The sequence below is a fragment of the Octodon degus genome, unplaced genomic scaffold (assembly GCF_000260255.1).
Source record: "Octodon degus isolate 3935 unplaced genomic scaffold, OctDeg1.0 scaffold00405, whole genome shotgun sequence".
Lineage (NCBI taxonomy): Eukaryota > Metazoa > Chordata > Mammalia > Rodentia > Octodontidae > Octodon > Octodon degus.
Window position 1 is genome coordinate 316,982 of NW_004524981.1, and position 21,232 is coordinate 338,213.

Sequence of the window (21,232 nt, forward strand, 5' to 3'; positions counted from 1 at the left end):
ATATAGTTAGTCAGGGTGAGAATCTTTCCAATTAACTCCTAGATTAAAGAATCTTCTGAATATTCTCAGGATCATTGCCTTGCTCATCTTTTACAAATAACTGCATGGCTTAACATTGCCATGTTTCCTAGCTCATCTCCTTTCCCTCTCTTGATTAGTTAATCCTTGAGATTATCTTTTGTTTTTTTAATAATTTTTTAATGGACGTGGTTGCTGCAGGGTCTCACTAGGCAACTCGGCCTCATAGTGATCCTCCTGCTTTCAGCCTTCCCAGCACTGGGATTACAGGTGTGGGATTACACCTGGACTCTGGCCCACTTAGCCCGCCCTGGGGGCTGGGCTGGTGTCCCAGGTGGTGCCGGGTATTGGACCACAGTCCTGGCACTTGCCTAAGCAGGAGCTCTAGTCCACCGAGCTGTCTTGCTGGTGCAATCTTGGTTTTTTTGAGACAGTCTCAATATGTAGCTCAGTGCATCTTGCACCCACTGTGTAGTCTTTGCTGACCTCCAATTTGTGTCCATCCTCCCACCACAGGCTCCTGAGTGCTGGGATCACAGGTGTGCGCTGCCGCCACCACCACCACCACCATGACCAGGGCGACACCTGGGCTCCCTATCTTTATCTTTAGTTCTCAAATCTCCTTCTTGTTTTGTTTTCACCTTTTTAAACCACTCCTCACCACCTCTCACTGGCAGCTATTTAACATTTCTTATTGTAAAGGAGTTAGCAAAACTTGCTACATTATTTTGTGCATTTAATTTGCAAAGCGTTCTTGCATTGTGATCCTCACCGTACTTGGCCTTTAACTATGCACCATGTTTTTCAGGTCAGTCCCTGTCTTGAGTCACATGGTTCGCTCTGCCCCACCCTGGGCTCTGCCACCTTTGTTCACATCTGTGCCCTCAGCAGGTCTTACACAGCTCCAAGTCTCCAGTACTGTTAATGGTGTCAGGGACTCCTAGAGGTATCTCCAGGTTCTTTCTCTCCTGACCAAGGAGCTGGCCAAGACCAGCGCAAAAGTGATATAGTGGAATGAAACTCCCAACCTAGAAGGTACCTGGGTTGAGTTCGTGTTCTCTAAAGCCAAAGAATAAATTTTAGGAACACAAGGAGCTGAAGAGCAGAATATATTTATTGGAGAAAGAAAGTTCCTGCCTGAGAGAGTGACAGAAGAGGGCCCAAGCAGGTTGTCCCCGGGAAGCTGTCTCTTCCAGGGACTTTTATACAGTAAAACCACGTGGTGAGGCAGGTCTAAGGTGCAGAACATGGGAACTCACTTAGGTGGGACGAAACTGTGGTCCACCAATGAGATTACAAGCACCATTGCTCAGGTAAAATTGACTAAGTCCAGAACCAAATGGGGAAGCGAGTCACATAGCAAGCGGCATGAAGATAGAACAGTAGTTTATCCGGTAGCCAGTAGCAGTTGGATTAGTGATTCTTCCTCAAGGTGATGATCAACCCCAGATGCTTATCTTCAGGGAGGCGAGCATTTGTGCGATCTTCGGTCTGGCCCAGAGGGGGAGCACCCTGTCTCTCTCACAGTTGCAGTGTATCTTGTCATCTGTGCTGTCTCCGTGAGGGCCTGGCCCTGTCTGACTGCCTATAATATTTCTATCTAATTTAGCTGCCTACAACAAAAGGTAGTGGGGTTTTACATTTATTAAAGTAGGAAATGGAACGGAGTTTACAGAGAGAGTTTGGGCCACATAGAAGAAGGGAAGAAAATATACACTGCAGGGTGGCGGCAAATCACTGTGGAAGAACAGGGAGGCCAGGGGCTGCAGGGAGACTGCTCCTCCTACTTCCATTAGGTCAGGTCTGGTCAGGGCGCCCCAGGAAAACTGCTCAAGTTCCCCAGAAGGCCTTGCGCAGGGCTTCGGGGCTGTCTGGCCGTGCCCTGGGCCTGTACAGTTAGCAGGCCATGCCCACTTCTCCAGCCGGCCTGTGCTAAACTCCCCTCTCACTACCCTGAACAACACTGTAGCCTGCATGTCCTCTTCACACCTACGTGAGGAATTCTCTAGAACATTTACCTAGAAACTTGTAGGTCAGAAAGAAGCATCCCATGTGCTTACCCAAGCCTGGGCCTTCACCTGAGGCTGAGCCGTGTGGGGCCCTCAGGGCCGTAGGTCCTTGTATACCCTGGCCAGAGGTCACTCAGGTGTGTGATTTTTTACTAATTTCATGGGTGTGGGGTCAGGGAGACAGCTCAGTAGAATAAGCACTTGCCTGGCAAGCACAAAGGCCTGAGTTCAAATCTTCGATCCGAAAAAAAAAAAAACCCACTAATTTCATGGGTGTGAAATGATGTTTCATTGCTGTGTTGACTTCCCTTCTCTCTCCACCGATGTGTTGGGGCATTTATTCATACAGTAATGGCCTTTTGGGCTTCCTCTTTTGTGAATTAATTGTTTCTATTTTTGCACACTTTTCTGTTGGGTTTTTGTCTTCTTGTTGGCTTGTAGGCTTTCCTTTCTCTATTCTGTATACAAGTCTCTTCTTGGTTTCAGACATTACAGGCAACATCTCTTCATCTCTTGTTTCCCTATTAATTTTGGCCATGGTGCTATTAATTTTGATGTAATCAAATTAAATACTTCCCTTACCTTTCTTTCTTTCTTTCTTTCTTTCTTTCTTTCTTTCTTTCTTTCTTTCTTCTTTCTTTCTTTCTTTTTTTTTTTTTTTTCAGAATCAGGGATTGAACTCAGGCCCTTGCACTTACCAGGCAAGCACTTATTCTACTGAGCTATCTGCCTGGCCTGGCCTGTCTGTCTGTCTGTCTGTCTGTCTGTCTGTCTGTCTGTCTTTTTGAGACAGGGTCTCACTATGCAATTCAGGCTGGCCTTGAGCTTACTTTGTAGCCCAGGCTGGTCTCAAACTCACAACAATCCTCCTGTCTCAGCCTCTCAAGTGCTGGGATTACAGGTGTGCATCACGGTATGCAGTTCCAAACGTTATTTTCTATAGCTTTATAATTTAATTTCACCTTTCACACTGAGCTCTTCAATCCACCAGAGTCCAGCTTCAAGTATGATTCTAGATAGGGATTTTGTTTATTTCTCCCTTGTTGTAATCCAGTTTTCCCAAGACCACCAAGAGATTCTGTTCCTTTCCTACTTATTTATGTACTATTCTTTTTTAAAAAATTCCTTTAAAAGTCTGGACCATCTCTCAGCACTCTTTCTCCTTTGTTTTATTCTTGTACCAGTGCTATTCTTTTTTTTTTTAATTAATTAATTAATTAATTATTTATTTATATTGTGTGTGTGTGGCCAGCTCAGCCCACCAGGGGGCGGGGCCGGCTGGCATGTGGTGCTGGGGATTGAACCGCGGTCCCTGTGCTTTGCTTAGCTTGTTCTAAGTAGGTGCTTTAGACCACTGAGCCATCTCACCAGCCCCCAGTGCTATTCTTTATTACTATAAATTTGAATGCTTTTTGTCTGGCAGGGCGAGTACATTCAGTATTAATCTAACAAGGAGCTATGAGAAGAGGTGTCCCAAACCAGCGGGTCAGTCAACGAAGGTCACCTGGGGGAGGAGTGGGGAACTGAAGAGGGGACAAAGGACAGGAGACACAAAGAATGGAGACAAGACAGGATTCTGATCAAGTCTCGTTTATTTAGGGGAGGTGCTGGGTATATATAGGGAGTGTAGGAATGAGGAAGTCTTGGCTCTTGGGGTCAGCAGGTATCTAGGCAACGGGGGAAGATGCAACCCCTGGGGCATAGCACGTGGTTCACGGGAATGGGCAAGGCGGGAAGGAGCAGAAACTTAACTCAGCAGGGGAATAGAAACTTAAGAAAAAGGCTGACACTATTATAAAATGGATACCAGTTAATGGCCTCCCACAAGGAGGTGTTTCCAGAGTCTTTGGTTGACAATCTTACGTGCCTTAACTTTAATATAGCCCAGGCCTCGATTAGTATTTATATCAACTTAATTTATTTTTGTTTCGCTCATAGGTTATAAAAAACCTTGGAAACACTTTTTTAAAGGAAATTCAAATTGTTTCTTATATTAATAGCTTCAGGGACAGTGACCCACCCAGGGTATGATTTAGGATTGAGACTGGGAGCTATGGGTTTATGCTTGACTTAGGGCCTTTTGCTCTTCATCCAGTACAAGATGTGGTAAGAGCAGAGAGTGCAAAGCAGTTCTCTTCAGACTGCCTTCATCTGCTATTGCAGAATAATAGAAAATGCCAGAAAGTGGCACTGGGGAAAGATTGCTCAGTGGTGCTGAGTTCCAGCTAAGTAAGCCTAGGAAGTTCTGCTGTGTTTTTGATACAGGGAGAAAAACTGATCTCAGGTGGATGACCTCCAAATGATATAGGGAAAAATGATGTCCCGACCTGGATGAGTCAGGACCTGGATGTCGCGACTGGTTGTTCCCAGCTTGTTGCCCAAGCTGGTTGTTCCGCAGGGAAGCTGTGTCTTCCAGGGACTTTTATAGAGTAAAACCATGCAGGGCTAAGGTGGAGAGAATGGGAACTTGCTTAGGTGGATGTGGGTGGGACAAAACTATGGTCAACCAATAGGATTACAAGCACCATTGCTCAGGTAAAACTGATTAGGACCAGGACCAAATGGGGTAGCGAGTCACATAGCAAAGGGCATGAATGTAAAACAGGATCTTATCTGGTGGACTTCAGACAGTGATTCTTCCTGAGGGATGAGCAATCCTGGATGCCAGTCTTTAGGGAGGTCAGCATGTGTTTGCTCTTTAGGTCTGGCTCACAGCAGGAGCATCTGTCCCTCCCACAGTTGTAAGGCACCTGGCTGTTGTTATTTCCTTTGAGGGCCTGGCCCTGTCTGACTGACCACAATATTTTTATCTAACTTGCTGCCTGCAACATTTCCCCCTCTGAAGAAGTAACCCAAACTGCCATGAGGGAAGCATGGACAATGAGTACTCTGACTTCTTCACGCTGAAAGGGGTCATAGTGCAGGGTCCAGGGTTCAATCCTTGGCCCTGCATGCCACACTGGTCCCGCCCCTGGGCGCACTGTGCTGGCGATGAAGTCTGGGCATGGTGGCACATGCCTGTAATCCCAGCACTTGGGAGGCAGAAAGCAGGAAGGATCACTATGTATGTGGGCTGTGTAATGAGACCCTGCTCAAAAAAAAAAAAAAAAGAAGAAGAAAGGGATTGTAGTTGTTGACTGGCAGTTAGATATATTCTTCAGAGGTTCTATCTAAAGGCCCTCAATAGATGGCACTTCTTGGGTGGACGTATAGCTTTGAGTCTGGAGGAGACAAAGCCAAAGAAACTATTAAACATGCATATGTTAAATAATATCAACAGGATAATCGTGAATATAGTAAAAAATTATTTTTACCAAGGAGCCAGTAATGACGTTTTATAAAAATGATAAAGATAGGATCCAGGGGACCTCAGCATATAAAAACACTAGTTAGAAATTCTTGGGGCCAGGGAGATAGCTCAGTGGAATAAGTGCTTCCCTGGCAAGCGCAAGGGCCTGAGTTCAATCCCTGGTTCTGCAAAAAAAAGAAAAGAAGAAGAAGAAGAAGAAGAAGAAGAAGAAGAAGAAGAAGAAGAAGAAGAAGAAGAAGAAGAAGAAGAAGAAGAAGAAATTGTTGTAGGTCAATTGGCAGAAATCTCTTAAATGTGAGGTTTGATCCTTTTTTAATCTTCCGTAGCCATCGCAGATTGCCTCAGACAAACTGGACTTTTATGTCTCATCAATTCTATAATTACTTGTGTCACACGAATTGCCAGAAGAGGGGCGAACACCAAGTTCTCTCCCATTTGTAAGTGGGCCACTGGCTGGGTAACTACCGACAAATCTGTATGCGTTTTTATCAAATGTCTAATAGACTTTTTTTTTATTTTGGCAGTTAACATGGATTCCCTCAGGCTGAGAGGGGAAGACCCATGACCACCTTAATCTGAAACTTTCTCAGACTCTATCATAAACACTTTTGTTTTTCCTTCTCTAGCAGTTTTGGACATTTTTGCTTGAAATGCCCCTTCTCTCTGTCAGGATCCAGGGAAGCAGGACTTTTTCCTGTTTTCTGACTGGCCTTCGTTCCTGTAGGCTGCTGGTATCACCATTCTTATTTTTCATCTATAATTCCATTCTGTATCCTTTTTACTATGAAACACCTCAACTGAGACCAATTTATTCCTATAAACCCTTTTAACTTCTGCATCTTGTGTCAGATATCTGGGGCTCACTGAGCAAAGTATAACTTTTTAGTTTTAAGGCCTTCATATGTTTCTATAGACAAAATCTGGTGAATCTCAGTTAAAAGAATCTTAATCTAGCATATTTGTTATAGATTTTACCTGTATGATTACCTGGGTTTTGTCTTCCATGTTTTTTTTTTTTTGTTTTGTTTTTTTTTTTTGTTTTTTTGTGGAACCGGGGATTGAACTCACGCCCTTGCACTTGCCAGGGAAGCGCTTATTCTATTGAGCCATCTCCCCAGCCCCACGATTACCTGGGTTTTGGTATCTTCTAGGAAAGAACAAATTTTCTGAGAAATTAGAACACATATAATCAAAGCATGAACATTCAAGCTAACAGGTATATTTATAGCTTTTTTTTTTTTTCTCCAAATGCCTTCGGGGCAGGTTTGGCTGCCTTGAGTTGTGGGGATTGAACCACAACAACTTGAGCCTGACTGCTTTGTGGAAGCAGCCACTTAAAGAGCTGAGCTAAGGAGAAGGCCCCCTTATAGATCTTTTTGAGACCTAGCAATTATGTCACTAGCTCTTAGACCCATTTATTCATGGAGTATGACAGTTTGTTATAAGTCTCTTTAGCTTTAGTTAAGAGACATCATACATGTATTAACTATGAGCATGAAATACCTGAGTTACATCAGAAATCAACCAGATTAACTTATACACTTATCATGAAATACACAGCATTCAGCTAGATTAAACCAATGAAATACCTATTAAGTCCTTGTACATGACTATCAATATATATTACATTTGTAAAAACTAGTCGTAGCATCATTGTTTAGTCAGCAACCTGAATATATACTGTAGTATCTCAATTATAGCTAAAGCAGATGTCTTCTAACGTCTGTTTCTATTGAGGTACAATGACTGGAAGGAAAGTCAGGGCTGGAGAAGGACGAAGAGACCTGTGCCAATGTCCAGCAATAGGCTGAGTTTCTTTTCCTCCTATAGTCATGATTACTCAGGGCTCCTCCGTGGAGACAGCAGGTAGAAGTAACAGTCTGGCCAGAGGGAGGAGGCAGGCCCAGCCCTTCAGTCCTGATGGACCACCTGGGAGGCTGAGTCTGAGCTCTGGGGCCTCCACCTCAGAGTGCAGTCTCATTTCTAGTGGCTGTCTTGGCAGTCAGGGCCTGGCTTGCGGGCCTCTTGAGACAGTCCCTCTTATGATGGATGGCCTGTCTTCTGACAGCAGCAGCAGATGAGCCTCATTGTCATTGAGCTCTTCTTGGAGCCCATAGAATCAGACTTAGGGTCTGTTTTGAGGCCACAATAATGGCAGCCATTTTTGATCTCTTTGCTTTCTCTCCCTGGTTTTCTCCCAGTTCCAATTATAGGACACTTAAACAGTTTTTACCAAAGTATCAAATGAGTTGTCTGGAGCAAAAGCTGTCTTTTGTAGCTCCTGAATTTATCTGTAAGAGTAATCTGCCCCTCTATTTAATTAGCATCTCAGGAAATACATCTTACTGGTACCTCTATTAAACGTTACGAGAAATCAGAGGGGTGTTCATCTTTCTCCCAGTAAATAGCTAAAATTTAAAATAACTAGAAGGCTTGGTTCTAGTTCTTAGACCTTCAAGAATACACACTTTAAAGAAAATGTCTTTTCCAGTCTCCTGCCTGGCTCTTAGGCCAGCAGGGGTGTGACTGCTCGGGCTCCAGTGGGAAATAGAAGTTCCACTGGTTTCTATTTTTGACTCTTTAAAATTAACAATATAATATTTTTTCCCAAATGTAATAGTAGCTTGTAATGCTGCCTGTACTTCCATAGAAGTCAAAACTTGGTTTTAAGATTAACATTACATCTTTTCAATCTAGTTCATAAGTCTGAATAAATCCTCTAAAAGACATCAATGTACTTATCAGGGTCATCTAAGGCACATGAACTCTGGAAGTTCCAAATTTTTTTTATTTACTTCTTTAAAGGATATTGTCCTTGAAGAGCTTGTATAAACTCAGCTAAGGATGGGTGTAGCCTTGTAGAGGCCTTGTACAGGCCTTGAATACAGCTGTTCTAAAAGCCCACCCTTTAAAAAAGCAAATGGGGGAAGCCTTACTTTCAGCAATGGTGTGCAAGGCTGAACTGCCTGGTTCTTTTATCATTTCATTCACATCTACATTTCAGAACTTAAATAACAATAACCTTCTTAACGCAAACAAAATCTGAACATAAGACATTTTTACTATTTTTACATCATCTTTCTAGTTATAAAATAGCATCATAATTGATACTTTCCTCTGCATTCCATTTGGATTAAGCAGCTCTTTTTCAGCATGTAAGGATCAAACGTCTTCTGGTGCTTAATGAAGCACTCTCAAGGAATAAGAGACTTTGACTGTGAGATAACCTGAAATTCACTAGAAATTACCTTTTTGGGCGACCACCTTCTTTCTGATTGATTCCTCCACCCAGGCGTCCCTGAGTAGCCCTCTCCAGAGCAGGTGGGTGCTCCTGTTGGAGAGGAAGGAGACAAGATCCCACCAGCCTATCCACCCTCGAACTGGTGCGTGATTCCTGTCTCCTGAAACATCTCACAAACCCTTCACTTACTCTTATTGACTATTTGTAAATTAACTGTTACAATTGGTCTGGTGTACAGAAGGAAGCATAGCTGCCACATAAAAGGTCAACTAGAAGGGAGAAATTCTCAGGCTATGAAGCTCACTTCTAGAGATAGATAGAACAATTGACTGGAGGGATTTGACCCCGTGCCCTGAGCCAAGTCTCCAGGCACTTGTTTCCAACTGATCACCTAGGTAAACATTTTTAGCAACTAGACAAGATTTAACCTTGGAGCTCACAGGGGAAACTTATATTTATCATCTAGCAATCACATTTTACATTTTGGTAAAGACAATACAGCTGGCAAATATCTTACTCTTAGCTAACGCCTATGGCACAGATATAAATCACCTTCCCCTAATAGCCACTGTGGAATGTAAACTATCACAAGCTGCCTCAGCCTGATTTATGAAGGAGTGACTCATTAAGTTGTTCTACTGAAAATCTCAAGTAGAATTCCTGGTTTACTAGCAAAAAGAGAGAAAAAGTACAACAGGCAAGTGGAGATCTTTCGGTGGTCAGGAGCCAGTTTCCACCAAGGAACCTTCGGGCATGGCCACAACCCCTCAGGTGTTCTCGGTTTCTTTTGGCCCACACAGCCAGAGACGTCTCCAGAAAGGAATTCAGCAGGTTCTCTGGTCAACACTCCATCAGCCATGGGCTTCAGTGGGGATTCCCCAAAGAGCAGCTGGGGAAACCTGCCCTCTGCTTCAAAGAGTGGCAGCTGCTCTAAGAGCATTTGCTAGCTGGCAGAGTAACCGCTGTTTGTCCAAGTTCTATAAGGGATAGTTACAAGCCTGAACAAGATTATTAGCACTTTACAGTAAAGATTTTAAGGTCCGTAACTTACCTCGTATGCACCTAAATAACTAGACCTAGGAGAAAAGGTTGAATCCTCCCTCACACTAAATGTGTTTTGGTCCCATAAGTGTGCTGCTTTTGGAGATAGCTCCTTCTGGTGTCACCCAGAAGTCGGTTCTCTCCACTGTGTCTCAGGTTTAGCCTCCCAAAGGAGACCTGCCCAGAGCAGGGACACAGCTTTTATATGTGTCCTCCTGGATGGGCATAGTCCTCTTTGTCTCATCTGACCCAGAGATGAGTATGTGTCCTTTTTCTGAAATGACCTCCCTGTCTTTGTGGTTAACAAACGCTCATTTTCTCCCATCCAAGTACTAACCAGGCCCAACCCTGCTTAGCTTCGGAGATCAGACGAGATTGGGCGTGTTCAGGGTGGTATGGCCATAGACCAAGCGCTCATTTTCTAAGGGCTTCACTTAGTTGGAACAGTCTATAATTTTCCTAATTTTACATGACTCTAAAGAGGAAAGTACAGGGCCGGGAAGATGGCTCAGTGGAATAAGCGCTTCCCTGACAAGCGTAAGGGCCTGAGTTCAATCCCTGGTTCTGCCAAAAAATAAAAATAAAGAGGAAAGTACAAAGAGGTAGGAAAATTAGGAATAAAGTCAAAGCAAGGAAACTGAAACAGAGCAGGCCTGACATTCCCTCTAGCATGTAGAGGGGGATCAGAACCAGTCCATCCCAGTGAAACCTGTCCTCCAAGTCTTTAAGAACAGTTGCTGATCTAATGTCATTTAACTGGCAAAAGGAGTCCTGTGTTTCATATAGGACATGTAGATTTCCTAAATCTGAGCTGGCTAAAAGTCCCATTTTACAGAAGTTTAAATAAAATCCACTAAGAGGCTAACTAATGTTACTCTCTCTAGCACTATTGTCTAAAGTCAAGCAAGGAATTTCAGCACATTTAGCATGTAGTTCAAATGCAACATATACAAGTACACAACAGTCATAAAATGTCCCATTAAAGGAATATCATAACCTTATAACATTTCCACATTTTAACTTAGATTTACCAACAACATTTTGACCAACATTTTCACAAAGCCATAAAGAGACAAAGCATAAGCAATTGTAAACAATTTTAACCGAATTATGTGAAACAAAGCTGTATGAGGCAAAGTATGAACAATTATGAGCAATGAGCAAAGACATATTAACATTTGAAGCATAAAAATTTGTTACCTAAGCAAGTCCCAATGCAGAATTCATGAAAGAAAAGCAAACTCATACCTCCGTCCAGTGATCTTGGTGGAAGCCTACAAAATGATACAGGGAGAAAAACTGATCTTGGGTGGGTGACCTCCAAATGATATCGGGAACCTCCAAATGACAGAGGGGAAAATGATCTCCCAACGTGACCTGGACGAGTGCGTGTTCTCTAAAACCGAAGAATGAATTTTAGGCACAAATGGAGGTTATGAGCAGAATATATTTACCAAGGGAAAGAAAGCTCCTGTCTGAGAGAGGGACAGGAGGGGGGCCTGAGTGGGTAGTTCCCAGGAAGCTGTCTCTTCCAGGGACTTTTATAGAGGAAAACCATGTGGTGAGGTGAGGCTAAGGTGGTGGAAAAGACAAGGAAACTCGCTTAAGCGGGCCTGAGGTGGGACAAAACTATGGTCACCCAATGGGATTACAAGCACCACTGCTCGGGTAAAATTGATTAAATCCAGGACCAAATGGGGAAGCGAGTCATGTAGCAAGCGGGCATGAATATAAAACAGGACCTTATCTGGAGGCCTTCAGACCATAATTCTTCCTGAGTAATGATCAGTCCTGGCAGCTAGTCTTTGGGTTGGATTCACAGCAGGGGCCTCCATCCTTCCGGCAGTTGCAAGGCGCCTGGCTGTTGTCATTTCCTTCGAGGGCCTGGCCCTGTCTGACTGCCGGCAAGTCTCTTTCTGTCTAGCCCACTGCCTGCAGCACTTTCATGGTGACTGTAGGTAACAGCAATGCGCTTATGTTTCAGAAAACCAGAAGAAAAGATTTTGAATGTTTTCACCACAAATAAATGGTACATTTATGAGGAGACAGATATGCTTACCCTGCTTTGAACATGATATGATACATGTGTGAATTCAAACATCACATGGTACCTCCATGTATGTACTATTTTACACACCCATTACCTACACACATACATGTAGGGAAGATTACATGTCACTCTTACATGTGAGGGGAAAGCACCCAGAAGTCAAGCAGAAATAGTTCTGTCACATCTGTTATTTCTGTATAGCTCAGACTTTGTGTGTGTGTGTGTGTGTGTGTGTGTGTGTGTGTATTTAGGACAGGGTCTGCAGGGTCCACCACGTAGATCAGACTCATAAGAGTCTCCTGTTTTCAGCCTCTCAAGCACCGGGATTTTAGGCACGTGCTTCCACGCCCAGTCTCAATTGCCCCTCTGGGGCCAGCACAGCAGGACGGACGGCAGGTGCTTTAGTTCGCTGAGCTATCTGGCTGGCCCTTGTATAGCTCAGACTTTAAAAACATTACTCATTACTTTTCCTCAACATTACTCATTAAATATACTCTCAAGTCCTTACCTCAAGCACGAGGCTTCAAAGGTGCCTGTTGTTAGGCAGAATTTTCCATCGGCCCCCATTTAGGAGCCAGGACCTGCCTGCCCTGTTCTTTCGTCCCCCAGAAGGGACATCATCACTCCAGTCTGATGGGCAAGTGCTGCGCTCTCTCTGTCTCTCTGTAGGAACGACTCAGCCGCCGCAGCAGGAAGCTCAAGAAGGACCTGGCAGAGCTGCAGCGGCTCCAGGCACAGCAGGAGGAGAAGCCACAGGCCCTGCGGGTGCGCTCTAGGGTGCTGGGCGGAAGGAGGGTGCAGCTGTCCTCAGGGCTCGCTCCCTGCCTCACCCCTGGTGCAGCCGGACATGGAAGGACAGCTGGGTGGGCTGGAGCCTGGGTGTAGTGCTGGGCTGGGCTGGGCTGGGCTGGGCTGGGCTGGGCTGGGCTGGGCTGGGCGTCACTGGGCAGAGTGACGGGCGAGTTGAGCCTCTGACCTCAGGAGACTTAAACTTTTGCTGAGAACCAAGGCTGCCCTCCCTGGAGCAGTGATTTGAAAGGAGACAGCGTCCCATCTACCAGAATTGCTAAGTGAACCATGTAGCTCCATTTGTGTCCCCAAGGAGCGTCCACCTTTTTCCTTCCTCTGTTCACTCAGGTTTGGGTGTGCTTTCCTCCCCTGTGGCTGGAGGGGGTTAAGGATGTGGCTGAGAGGGGTGTGTGTGTGTGTGTGTGTGTGTGTGTGTGTGTTCCCTCTGGGGCCCTACCTGACACTGTAGATGTATACAAGTGGGAAGGGTGAGGAGATGACCCTACCTCTGTGAGGACCACAGTGGCCAAACCTGTGGCATGGGAGGCAAGGCCAAGAGGGCAAGGGGACAGAGGGCCAGGAAGAGTCTCAGGGAGCCTGTCTTCTGTGGTTTCAGAGAGATGGTGGGAGCCACAGGCTGAATGCCAAGCTGGAGGGCCAGCCCCAAACCAAGGGAGAGCTGTGTGCCCTTCCCTGGCAGGGCCCAGATCAGCTGGAGGCTGCATCTGCGGAGAGGGCTGGAACGCTCAGCCTCTGGGAGGCGATAGCACAGCTCAGCAACCTGGTGGCTGATCTGGAGAGGACAGCCAAGGAGCTGGATGCCACCACCCTGAAGGTGCGAACCCGAGGCAGCTCCCACAGCCTGAGGCACCCCACTTGCAGCACCCCCTGGGAACTGTACAATGAATCGGGCCATTCCTGTGATGCGTGGTGGTGTAGTGGTGGCTTGCCCAGGGCCACACGGTGGTGCAGCAGCAGGGTGGGATGTAGGGTCACGTCCCCCAACTTGCAGGGTGGCTCCTCGGCATGGGCTTACAGTGAGTCGGGAGGAAATTTAGGGGCGTCAGGAACCTGATGATTCCACTCTCTCTCTCCTAGAATGCCAGTGATGTACTGAGCAGGTATGCATCATCCCTTCTCCCTTCCCGCATGTGCAGAGGCCTGTGGTGCCACAGACATGCACAGCCCACGCAATGATGCCTGCATGTGGGCGTCATCAGTGTCAAGGAAAGCCCTGCTCCATTCACCGTTGCACCTTCCTACCACGTGGCCTGTGGAAATTCCACAGAAGGTATGCGTATGTAGGACTTGACAAGGATTTCTTTGCTTCTAGGAGTGCTCCACAGAACTTAGATGGCCTCTTCCCTCTCCTTCCTCCAACTGGCCCGGCTCCCCGTTAGGCCTGCTACCTCCCGATGCACCCTTACTTGCTCGACCCAACAGCAGGCCCTGGTGCCTTACCTTCCAACATGCGCACATCCTCCTTCTTGAGCCAGGCTCTTGCTGTGGCTCCCATTGTGGAGGCCAGAGGCGTGCCCTCCCGGGCCACTCGCATGAGCCCCGGCCTGGGAACTGATGGCTGCACCCATGGCTCGGCCTCACGTTGCAACAGGAGCACCCAGGCGTGTGGATGGGAAGGCTCAGCGCGGAGCCCCGTGGGTGTGGTGAGGAATGTTCCTTCTGAGCTCTGGTAGCGTTCGTTGTCTGTCGCCCAGCTTGCGCTTGCTCATTATTGCCGTGACACACACTCAAGGTTCCCTCCAAATCTCCACCCTCAGTGCTGCTGCCCTGCTGGGCTGCTCCCGCCCTTCAGTGGTGGGTCTGACTCGCTTCAGTCCCTTGCGTAGGGCTCCCTCTTGCTCGCAGACTCACTGGAGCCGCTCCTTGCCGGCCCCCCGGACAGCACCCGCGGGAGGTCTCCAGGCAGCCTGTGGGAGCCCCAGCGGCCTCCACCCTGCGGCCAGCAGCCAGGGGCCCTCAGGTCGGCTGTAGGGAAATGGAAGCGCTGACAGCCTGACGGAACTGGAGTTCTTCCCCAGCTGAGCCCCTAGATGAGAACCGGGGTCAGCGGCCTTTGGTTGCAGCCTGTGGAAGAGGAAGAGCAAGGGAGACTGTGCCCGTGTTTGAACTGTGAGACAATGGCTGTGCAGCGTCTGAGACAGCACTCAATCTTGTCCTTTTTGTGGAAAAATTGGTAACTGATGCAGTTGTGTTCCAGGCATTCGTGCATGCGTCGATTCTTCCGGTGGGTGAGCACAGCACTCCGGGTTCCCACTGTGTAAGGCAGTGCTTGGCTCGTAGTTAGCGTTCAGTAAACTTTAAATGGATGCTGGAAAGAACTACTAAGAGGCTGCGGGCCTGCCTGACCCTCCAAGTTTAAGGAGTCATTAACTGTCTTTTAGCCAGGATTTATCAAGCTCTTGCTCAGGAAAACCAGTCAATTCTGCACTAGGCACTGAGGGAATGAAGAAAATATCGTAACCAGCGTCAGACTCGAGTTTAAGCCCCGGTCTGGACTCCCGACAACCTTTGTTACACTAAACAAGCTATTTTGCCTCACTGAACAACAATTCTACTTCCTTTTAGAAGACAATAATGGTACCTGTGTCTTGAGATTGTTGTAAGAATGAAATGTAAGAATTATACACCTGTAGTGCCTGCTGCAGTGCCTACCACATTGTAAATATTCAAATACGTTAATCTTGCCTCTTTTTAAGCATCCCACTTCCAGAGCTGCTTGACAGGGGAGCGTGTTGACGGAATGAAGTTGTCAGATGCTAAGTGCTTTAAGGATTTGAGAACAGATCCAGGTGACACTGGAAAAGTCAGAGCAGGTTTCTTGGGGGACATTAGGATCGGAGAACAAGGAGAGAGAGGTGAGCATAGTCTAGGTCAGAATAGCTACTTGACAGAAAAGATAAAGAAAGGAAAAAGCCACAGCCCAGCATGAGGAGACTGTGAGGTCAAGCTGCGATGCTGAGGCACAGGGGAGTCAATAGCTGCAGTGACTGTGCAGAGGCTAAGGCGCTGGCAGAAAAAGTGACGTCCAAGGAAAACCGGTCTGGACCCCGTGTGCCTTCTGACACGGCCCTTCTGCCTGGGCAGGGAGGGCAGCCGGTCACTGACAGGGGCTGACTGGACCTGTGAGGCAGCCTTTGGGAAGGAGCTTGTCAGCCATGAGCACCTGTACTGGTTGATACATTGTGCCAACCTGAGAAATTTAGAAGTTTAATCCATAACTCAGCAGAGAACCGGGGTGCTTACTTTGTAAACCTCTTCATCCTGTGCAAGGCATCCTGCGCATGGGCACTGTGCGAGTTTTACACCCCGACCCAGGGTAGCCTGCTTATGAGGAGGGGAGAGAGGCTGGCTAGAAGCCACAGCCACTGTTTCTCCCTTTGCTCTTTGCTGTTTTCTGCTGCCTGGAACTTCTGCCCTCTTCCGTGTACTACTCTGCCTTGGAGCCAGCGGAGTTTGGACCAAAACCTCCACTATGAGCTAAATAAACCTTTCCTTGCTTAATTTTGTGTGTTGGCTATTTGTCCCAACAATAAGTGAAAGGTAACCAAGCCAGTACCTGCAATCATTAGGCTCTGTGGTGACAGCTGGCAGGGAGGGAGCAGCCAAGTGGCATGTCTGGCGGGTGCAGAGCCACAGCCCGTGGGTGACCCCAGTCCACTCTCCTGCCAGTGCTTGGCAACCACGAGCACAGGCTTGGAGCTGAACAGCTGAATTCCAGAGCCTGGGCAGCGGCTCACTGCTGCTGAGTGGGAGCCGCGCCTGACCTCTGCGCCTCAGGCCTTCATGTGTGAGTTGGACGACTAGCAGCCGCGCCTGGCTCACAGGGGTGTTGTCAGGAGTCAACCTATAAGATCCTTAGGGTAGCCGCTGTGGTGCCACACTCTAATCCCGGCAGGCAGGCTAGGGCAGAAGGATCACGGGTGCAAGTCCAGCCTGGGCAGCTTGGGGATTTATCGAGATGCTCTCTCAGAATAGCAGAAAATGAATAAAAAGGCCTGGGGTACAGCTCAGTTCAGAGGGCCTGAATTCAATCCCAAGCGGTGGAGAAAATAATAACAAGCTTTCACTGTTTGACCAAAATGAGTTTTAGATGTGTTTGTTGTCAGCATCCTTAGGCCCCCACGGCAGGGTCCCGGCTCTCCACACCTCCCTGCCACACCTTCCCGTGAGGCCTGGAGGATTGTGTTTCCGCATTTCTGTGTCTGTGCTCACAAAACACTTTCTACTGAGCCAGCTGGAGTGGGGCTCCCCTCTCAGACACAGCTGCTGTAACGGAAGTTGTGCAAAAGATCAGGCGCGAACGTGCGGTCACAGCAGCGCGGCGGCAGCCGGCAAGGTCCCGGCTCCACCTCCTGGAGAGGCGGGACCCGCGCGCTTCGGCCAGCGTAAATCAGATTACCCCGGTGCAAGCAGGTGCGGAGGCCGGCGCGAACGTTTCCCCTCAGCGGCAGCTTTATTTTCAGTTTTATTTGTTCATTTTCACTTTTCATTTTAGTGTCAGCCCCTGTGTGCAGCACGCAACATCGACGCTCCTAGGCGGCGCTGGCACAGGTGCACACACGTCCCGATTCCTGTCTTCATCCTGTGTGTAAGAGATGCGGATGTTTTTAGTTGGTCCGGGTTTCACGGACACCTCCGATAAGCCTCATTCTCGGAATCTGCTGGCTCAGTAGCGCCCTCCTGTGGCCCGCGTCGCCACGCGCGAGCCGCCCAGTCCCGAGCGCGGAGGGACGCGGGAATTCGGTCCCGAAGTGCAGACGCCAGCCTGCGGGACCAGGTTTATTCTTCAGGGTGTTTCTATTACTTGGTTATTAATTGTATGCCTTTACTGTATTAAACAATGAGTACTTAACAGGAACAAAATCACAGGACTAGTTTTGAGCTTTTGATATTTATTGTTTAGAGCCAGCCAGATAGCTCAGCGGATTGAAGCGCAGCGCTGGGCGCACTGACAGGCCTGCAGCGAGGCGGTGCGCGCCTGCGATCGCAGCGGGGGCTGCAGCCGGGAAGCTCACCTCGAGTCCGGCTGTGTAGTGAGAGCCTGCAGACCCTGCACTCAACACATTGTAAAAATATTTGTTGTTCATAAAAAAGCATCAAAACTTTCAACATCGGTTGTTTTCTGGTGTGTAAAATCTAGAAATGAACAACACAAATAAATTCTTATATGAACTACAATGAAAATACTAATAGTACTTTACAAAAACAAGGTTACTTCAGCGGTCACACCTAAGGCAGTGTGTCCACACGTGACAACACTCTGCAGACATGCACATCGCTGACACTGACAGCACGTGTGTGCTGCTTTCTTGGCTTTTTGTAGGACGTTCTTGGTATCTGGCTGGTCTCAATGATTTGTTCTGAGGGTCTCTCTCTCTCTCTTTTTTTTTTTTTTTTTTTTTGAGACAGGATCTCCCTATGCAGTTCAGGCTGGCATTCAACTCCCTTTGTAGCCCAGGCTGGCCTCAAACCCACAGCAATCCTCCCGCCTCAGCCTCTCAAGTGCTGGGATTATAGGTGTGCACCACCATACCTGGTTTGTCCTGAAGTTTTATTACATTAAAAAGTGTGTAATTAACAGGAACATAAAACATCAAAAAATAAATTATTAAATTCTTAATATGGATTGTTCATTTGAAATAAACATCAACATTTTCACATTAGCTGTGTACTTGCTTACAATGCCTAAAAGATAACATCATAAGTAAATTCCTGTATGAACATCAATTAAAATACCAGCAGAACACCACAACAATCATCTTGGCTTCAGCTGTCACACGACAGTTTCACACACAACAACTGCATGTTTCATGCGCACATCTTGCTCACACTGTCACCGCATGTGCTGAGCTTTCCTTTCCTGTGTGGCAGTCTCCTCACCTCTCTTCCCTTCCTGGTGTCTTTTTTTTTTTTTTTTTTTTTTTTTTTTTTCTTCAGTACTGGGGATTGAAGTCAGGACCTTGCGCTTGCCGGGCAAGTGCATATTCTACTGAGCTATCTCGCCGGACAAAGACCCTTCCTGTTTTGTCAGGTCTGTCCTACTATATTGTACAACATACACTTGGCAAGGAAACAATATTATTTTGTGTGCAGTTCCCTGGAAAGAAACACTGTTTCTCTGCTGTTAATGATCTATTATGAGCTCCAAACCTAATCCTCAAAGAAAATTTTTCTGTGATATTTTGCACTTGTTATCTTCTTTGAAAACTATCAAAATATTTATTCCACACTTGTTTAGGATCAAGTAAAACACGACCATTTGCCAATGCTTAATGTTTCAAGTGACATGGTAGCTGCTGCATAACTAATAAACATCTGCTCTACCTTTTGTTGTAGAGCTTCCATCTCAGGCCTAAATTTTGCCCAGATGTTCTTACTGATAATGCCACAGTGGTGAAATGTTGACATCAGCAGTACCAGTTTGTTTTTCTTTGGCATATAGGAAGCCAATGTTGTACCTTTCTGAAATCCAAAGATTGTACTATACAATTTTTTAAGATTGTAACCTTTCATTTGGAACTTCTGCTTTATTCCTGCTTACAGTTCCTGCACCAGTTAACACGTAATGTGTGCTCTATTAGCAAATGTAATATCATATTACGATTAACTTGGTAGATGGGAGCAACAAGACTTTACAACATCATTCAGCTTATTACTCTAGGAATAAGTACCTGATGACAGAGTTTCAGGATAAATGTCCAAATTGAAAGATAGTAAGTCTTGCGCCTACAGTGCCATAAATGTTTATGCCACATTTTGATCCCTCATTTTTGTGTAAGTCTTTTACATCCCTACAGTAACCATGAGAAGTCCCTGTTAAGGAGAGCAGATCTGTTAATGCTTCCAGTCCAGCTAGCAAGACATGACAATAAATACATTTTTAATACGGCTATTGGTGCACACAGAGCACTTTACCTGCATTTCAGCCTTGTGTGTTTCGCAGCGTCTTGCAGCATCCTGTCTGTTACAGTTTCCAGCACTAAGTGGCAGTGCCGGCATTCTGTCCAATCCACTTCAGCAAGTCCTTCACAATATTTCTGGACCTAGTTCCAACACTGGATTGTCCCATTTGGCTGAGTGGCCACTTTGCAACATCTTGACTAGTCAAATATGCACACGTGTTGCTGTTTTCTTCATCATCTGAATCAAGGAGGCCTGTAGTTCCGTGTTGGTGTGAGTTGATTCTTGCTCCTTTAACTGTCGCGGAACTTTGGCAGCTGTCGCCACCTCCGCCATCAGCCGCCCACACCACTCTTCTGGTATGTATTTCACCCGGATGGATCATCGTCATCATCCACGCATGAGTCAACTGATGATTTGCTTTTGACCTTCTCCAAAACTTGCAAACATTTTTCTTCATGTGCCATTGCACTAAACTGGACTACTTCTACCAGAAAAATCAAAAGAGAACTTTTTAAAAACAAATCCTGGGGCCGGGGAGATGTCTCAGTGGAATAAGCGCTTCCCTGGCCAGCGCAAGGGTCTGAGTTCAATCCCTGGTTAAAAAAAAAAAAAGTCCTGGAGTAGTGTGCTCTATTGGACCCTCTGTGATGCTCAGGTACACACACAGAAAACCAGTTAAAAGGAGCATAAAGTGGGCAAAAATCCCATTTTGCCACTTTTGCACATGTACACACACCCTGCTGTTCATCATACCAAGTGGATAAACACATAGACTGTTTCTTGTTTCCCTCAGAGGAAGGTACTGAGACACACAGCCAGCTACTGTTACGCTAAAGTATAAATTTAGGGGCTGGTGACATAGCTCAGCGGACTAAAGTGCCTGCGTAGGAAGCTTTGCCAAGCTCAGGGACCATGGTTTGACCCCCAACACCACATGCCATGCCAGCCCCACCCCTAGGGCAGGCTGAGCCAGCCAGAGTCTGGGAGCAGTGGCTCATGCCTAATCCCAGTGCTGGGGAGGCTGAAAGCAGGAGGGTCACTATGAACCCGAGCTGCGTAATGAGACCCTGCAACAACCAAATACATTTTTTTAAAAAAGTATAAACTTAAAGTAGAAAAGGGGTGGGTCTGCTGCACAGTGTTATGTTCCTTGATTAAAAGTCACAGCTTAAACACACAAATAGTCAGGGAGTTCCATTTCAGTCTGCAGAGGAGTGCCAGCTCTCTGAACTGGGGAGATGCTCTTGTACTCTGCTGGCCCTTGTGGTATCGTTACTTTTGGAATCTTCAACACTGACACGCAACACTGAACACTCCCAGGTAAAGCCCTTCGCTCTGCCTCTGCTCCCTGGCTCCTGATCCCCAGGACTTCGCTAGCTTCAGAGCTGAGCATGAGTCACAGAACTTCTCAGAAGAATGCTGAGCTAAGTCCAGGCACCACAGACCTCGTCCGTGGAGATGCCCGGGTGGCTCACCTCTTCTGTGGACCCGGTCAGGTGAGGAGAACACAAGGTGGTTTATGTCTGAGGAGTGAAATAGTCAGTGTAGGGCATGTTTAAGCAGAATAAAAAGAAACACAAGATCCTGTCTGCTTCTTGTACTACGGATGACCACTAAGAAGATAACAATGTACAATGTATTCATTATCAAGACTGTCCTATTAATCAGCTGTGAAACTGTCTCATTCATATTTATTTCTCAAAAAATAAAATTAAAAAATAAATGAATAAATAAATATTTAAAGGTTTTTTTAAAAAACGTAACACAAGAAGCAGAAAATAAATCACTTGATGTAGTCTAAAAACACTTTTATTATGCATAGGATTCAAAACATCACTCTCCAAAAACAG

General features: G+C 46.4%; 1 protein-coding gene across 1 annotated transcript in view; it reads left to right on the top strand.

Annotated features, from left to right (window-relative positions):
* Positions 1–13,858, top strand: part of Trim40 (tripartite motif containing 40) — a 26,373-nt gene extending 12,515 nt beyond the window's left edge. The window contains exons 2-5 of the mRNA XM_004648415.1: positions 12,339–12,434; positions 13,138–13,293; positions 13,557–13,579; positions 13,792–13,858. Of these exons, the coding sequence (XP_004648472.1) occupies positions 12,339–12,434; positions 13,138–13,293; positions 13,557–13,579; positions 13,792–13,858 (342 nt within the window). The remainder of the gene's footprint in view (positions 1–12,338; positions 12,435–13,137; positions 13,294–13,556; positions 13,580–13,791) is intronic.
* The last annotated feature ends 7,374 nt before the right edge of the window (positions 13,859–21,232 follow it).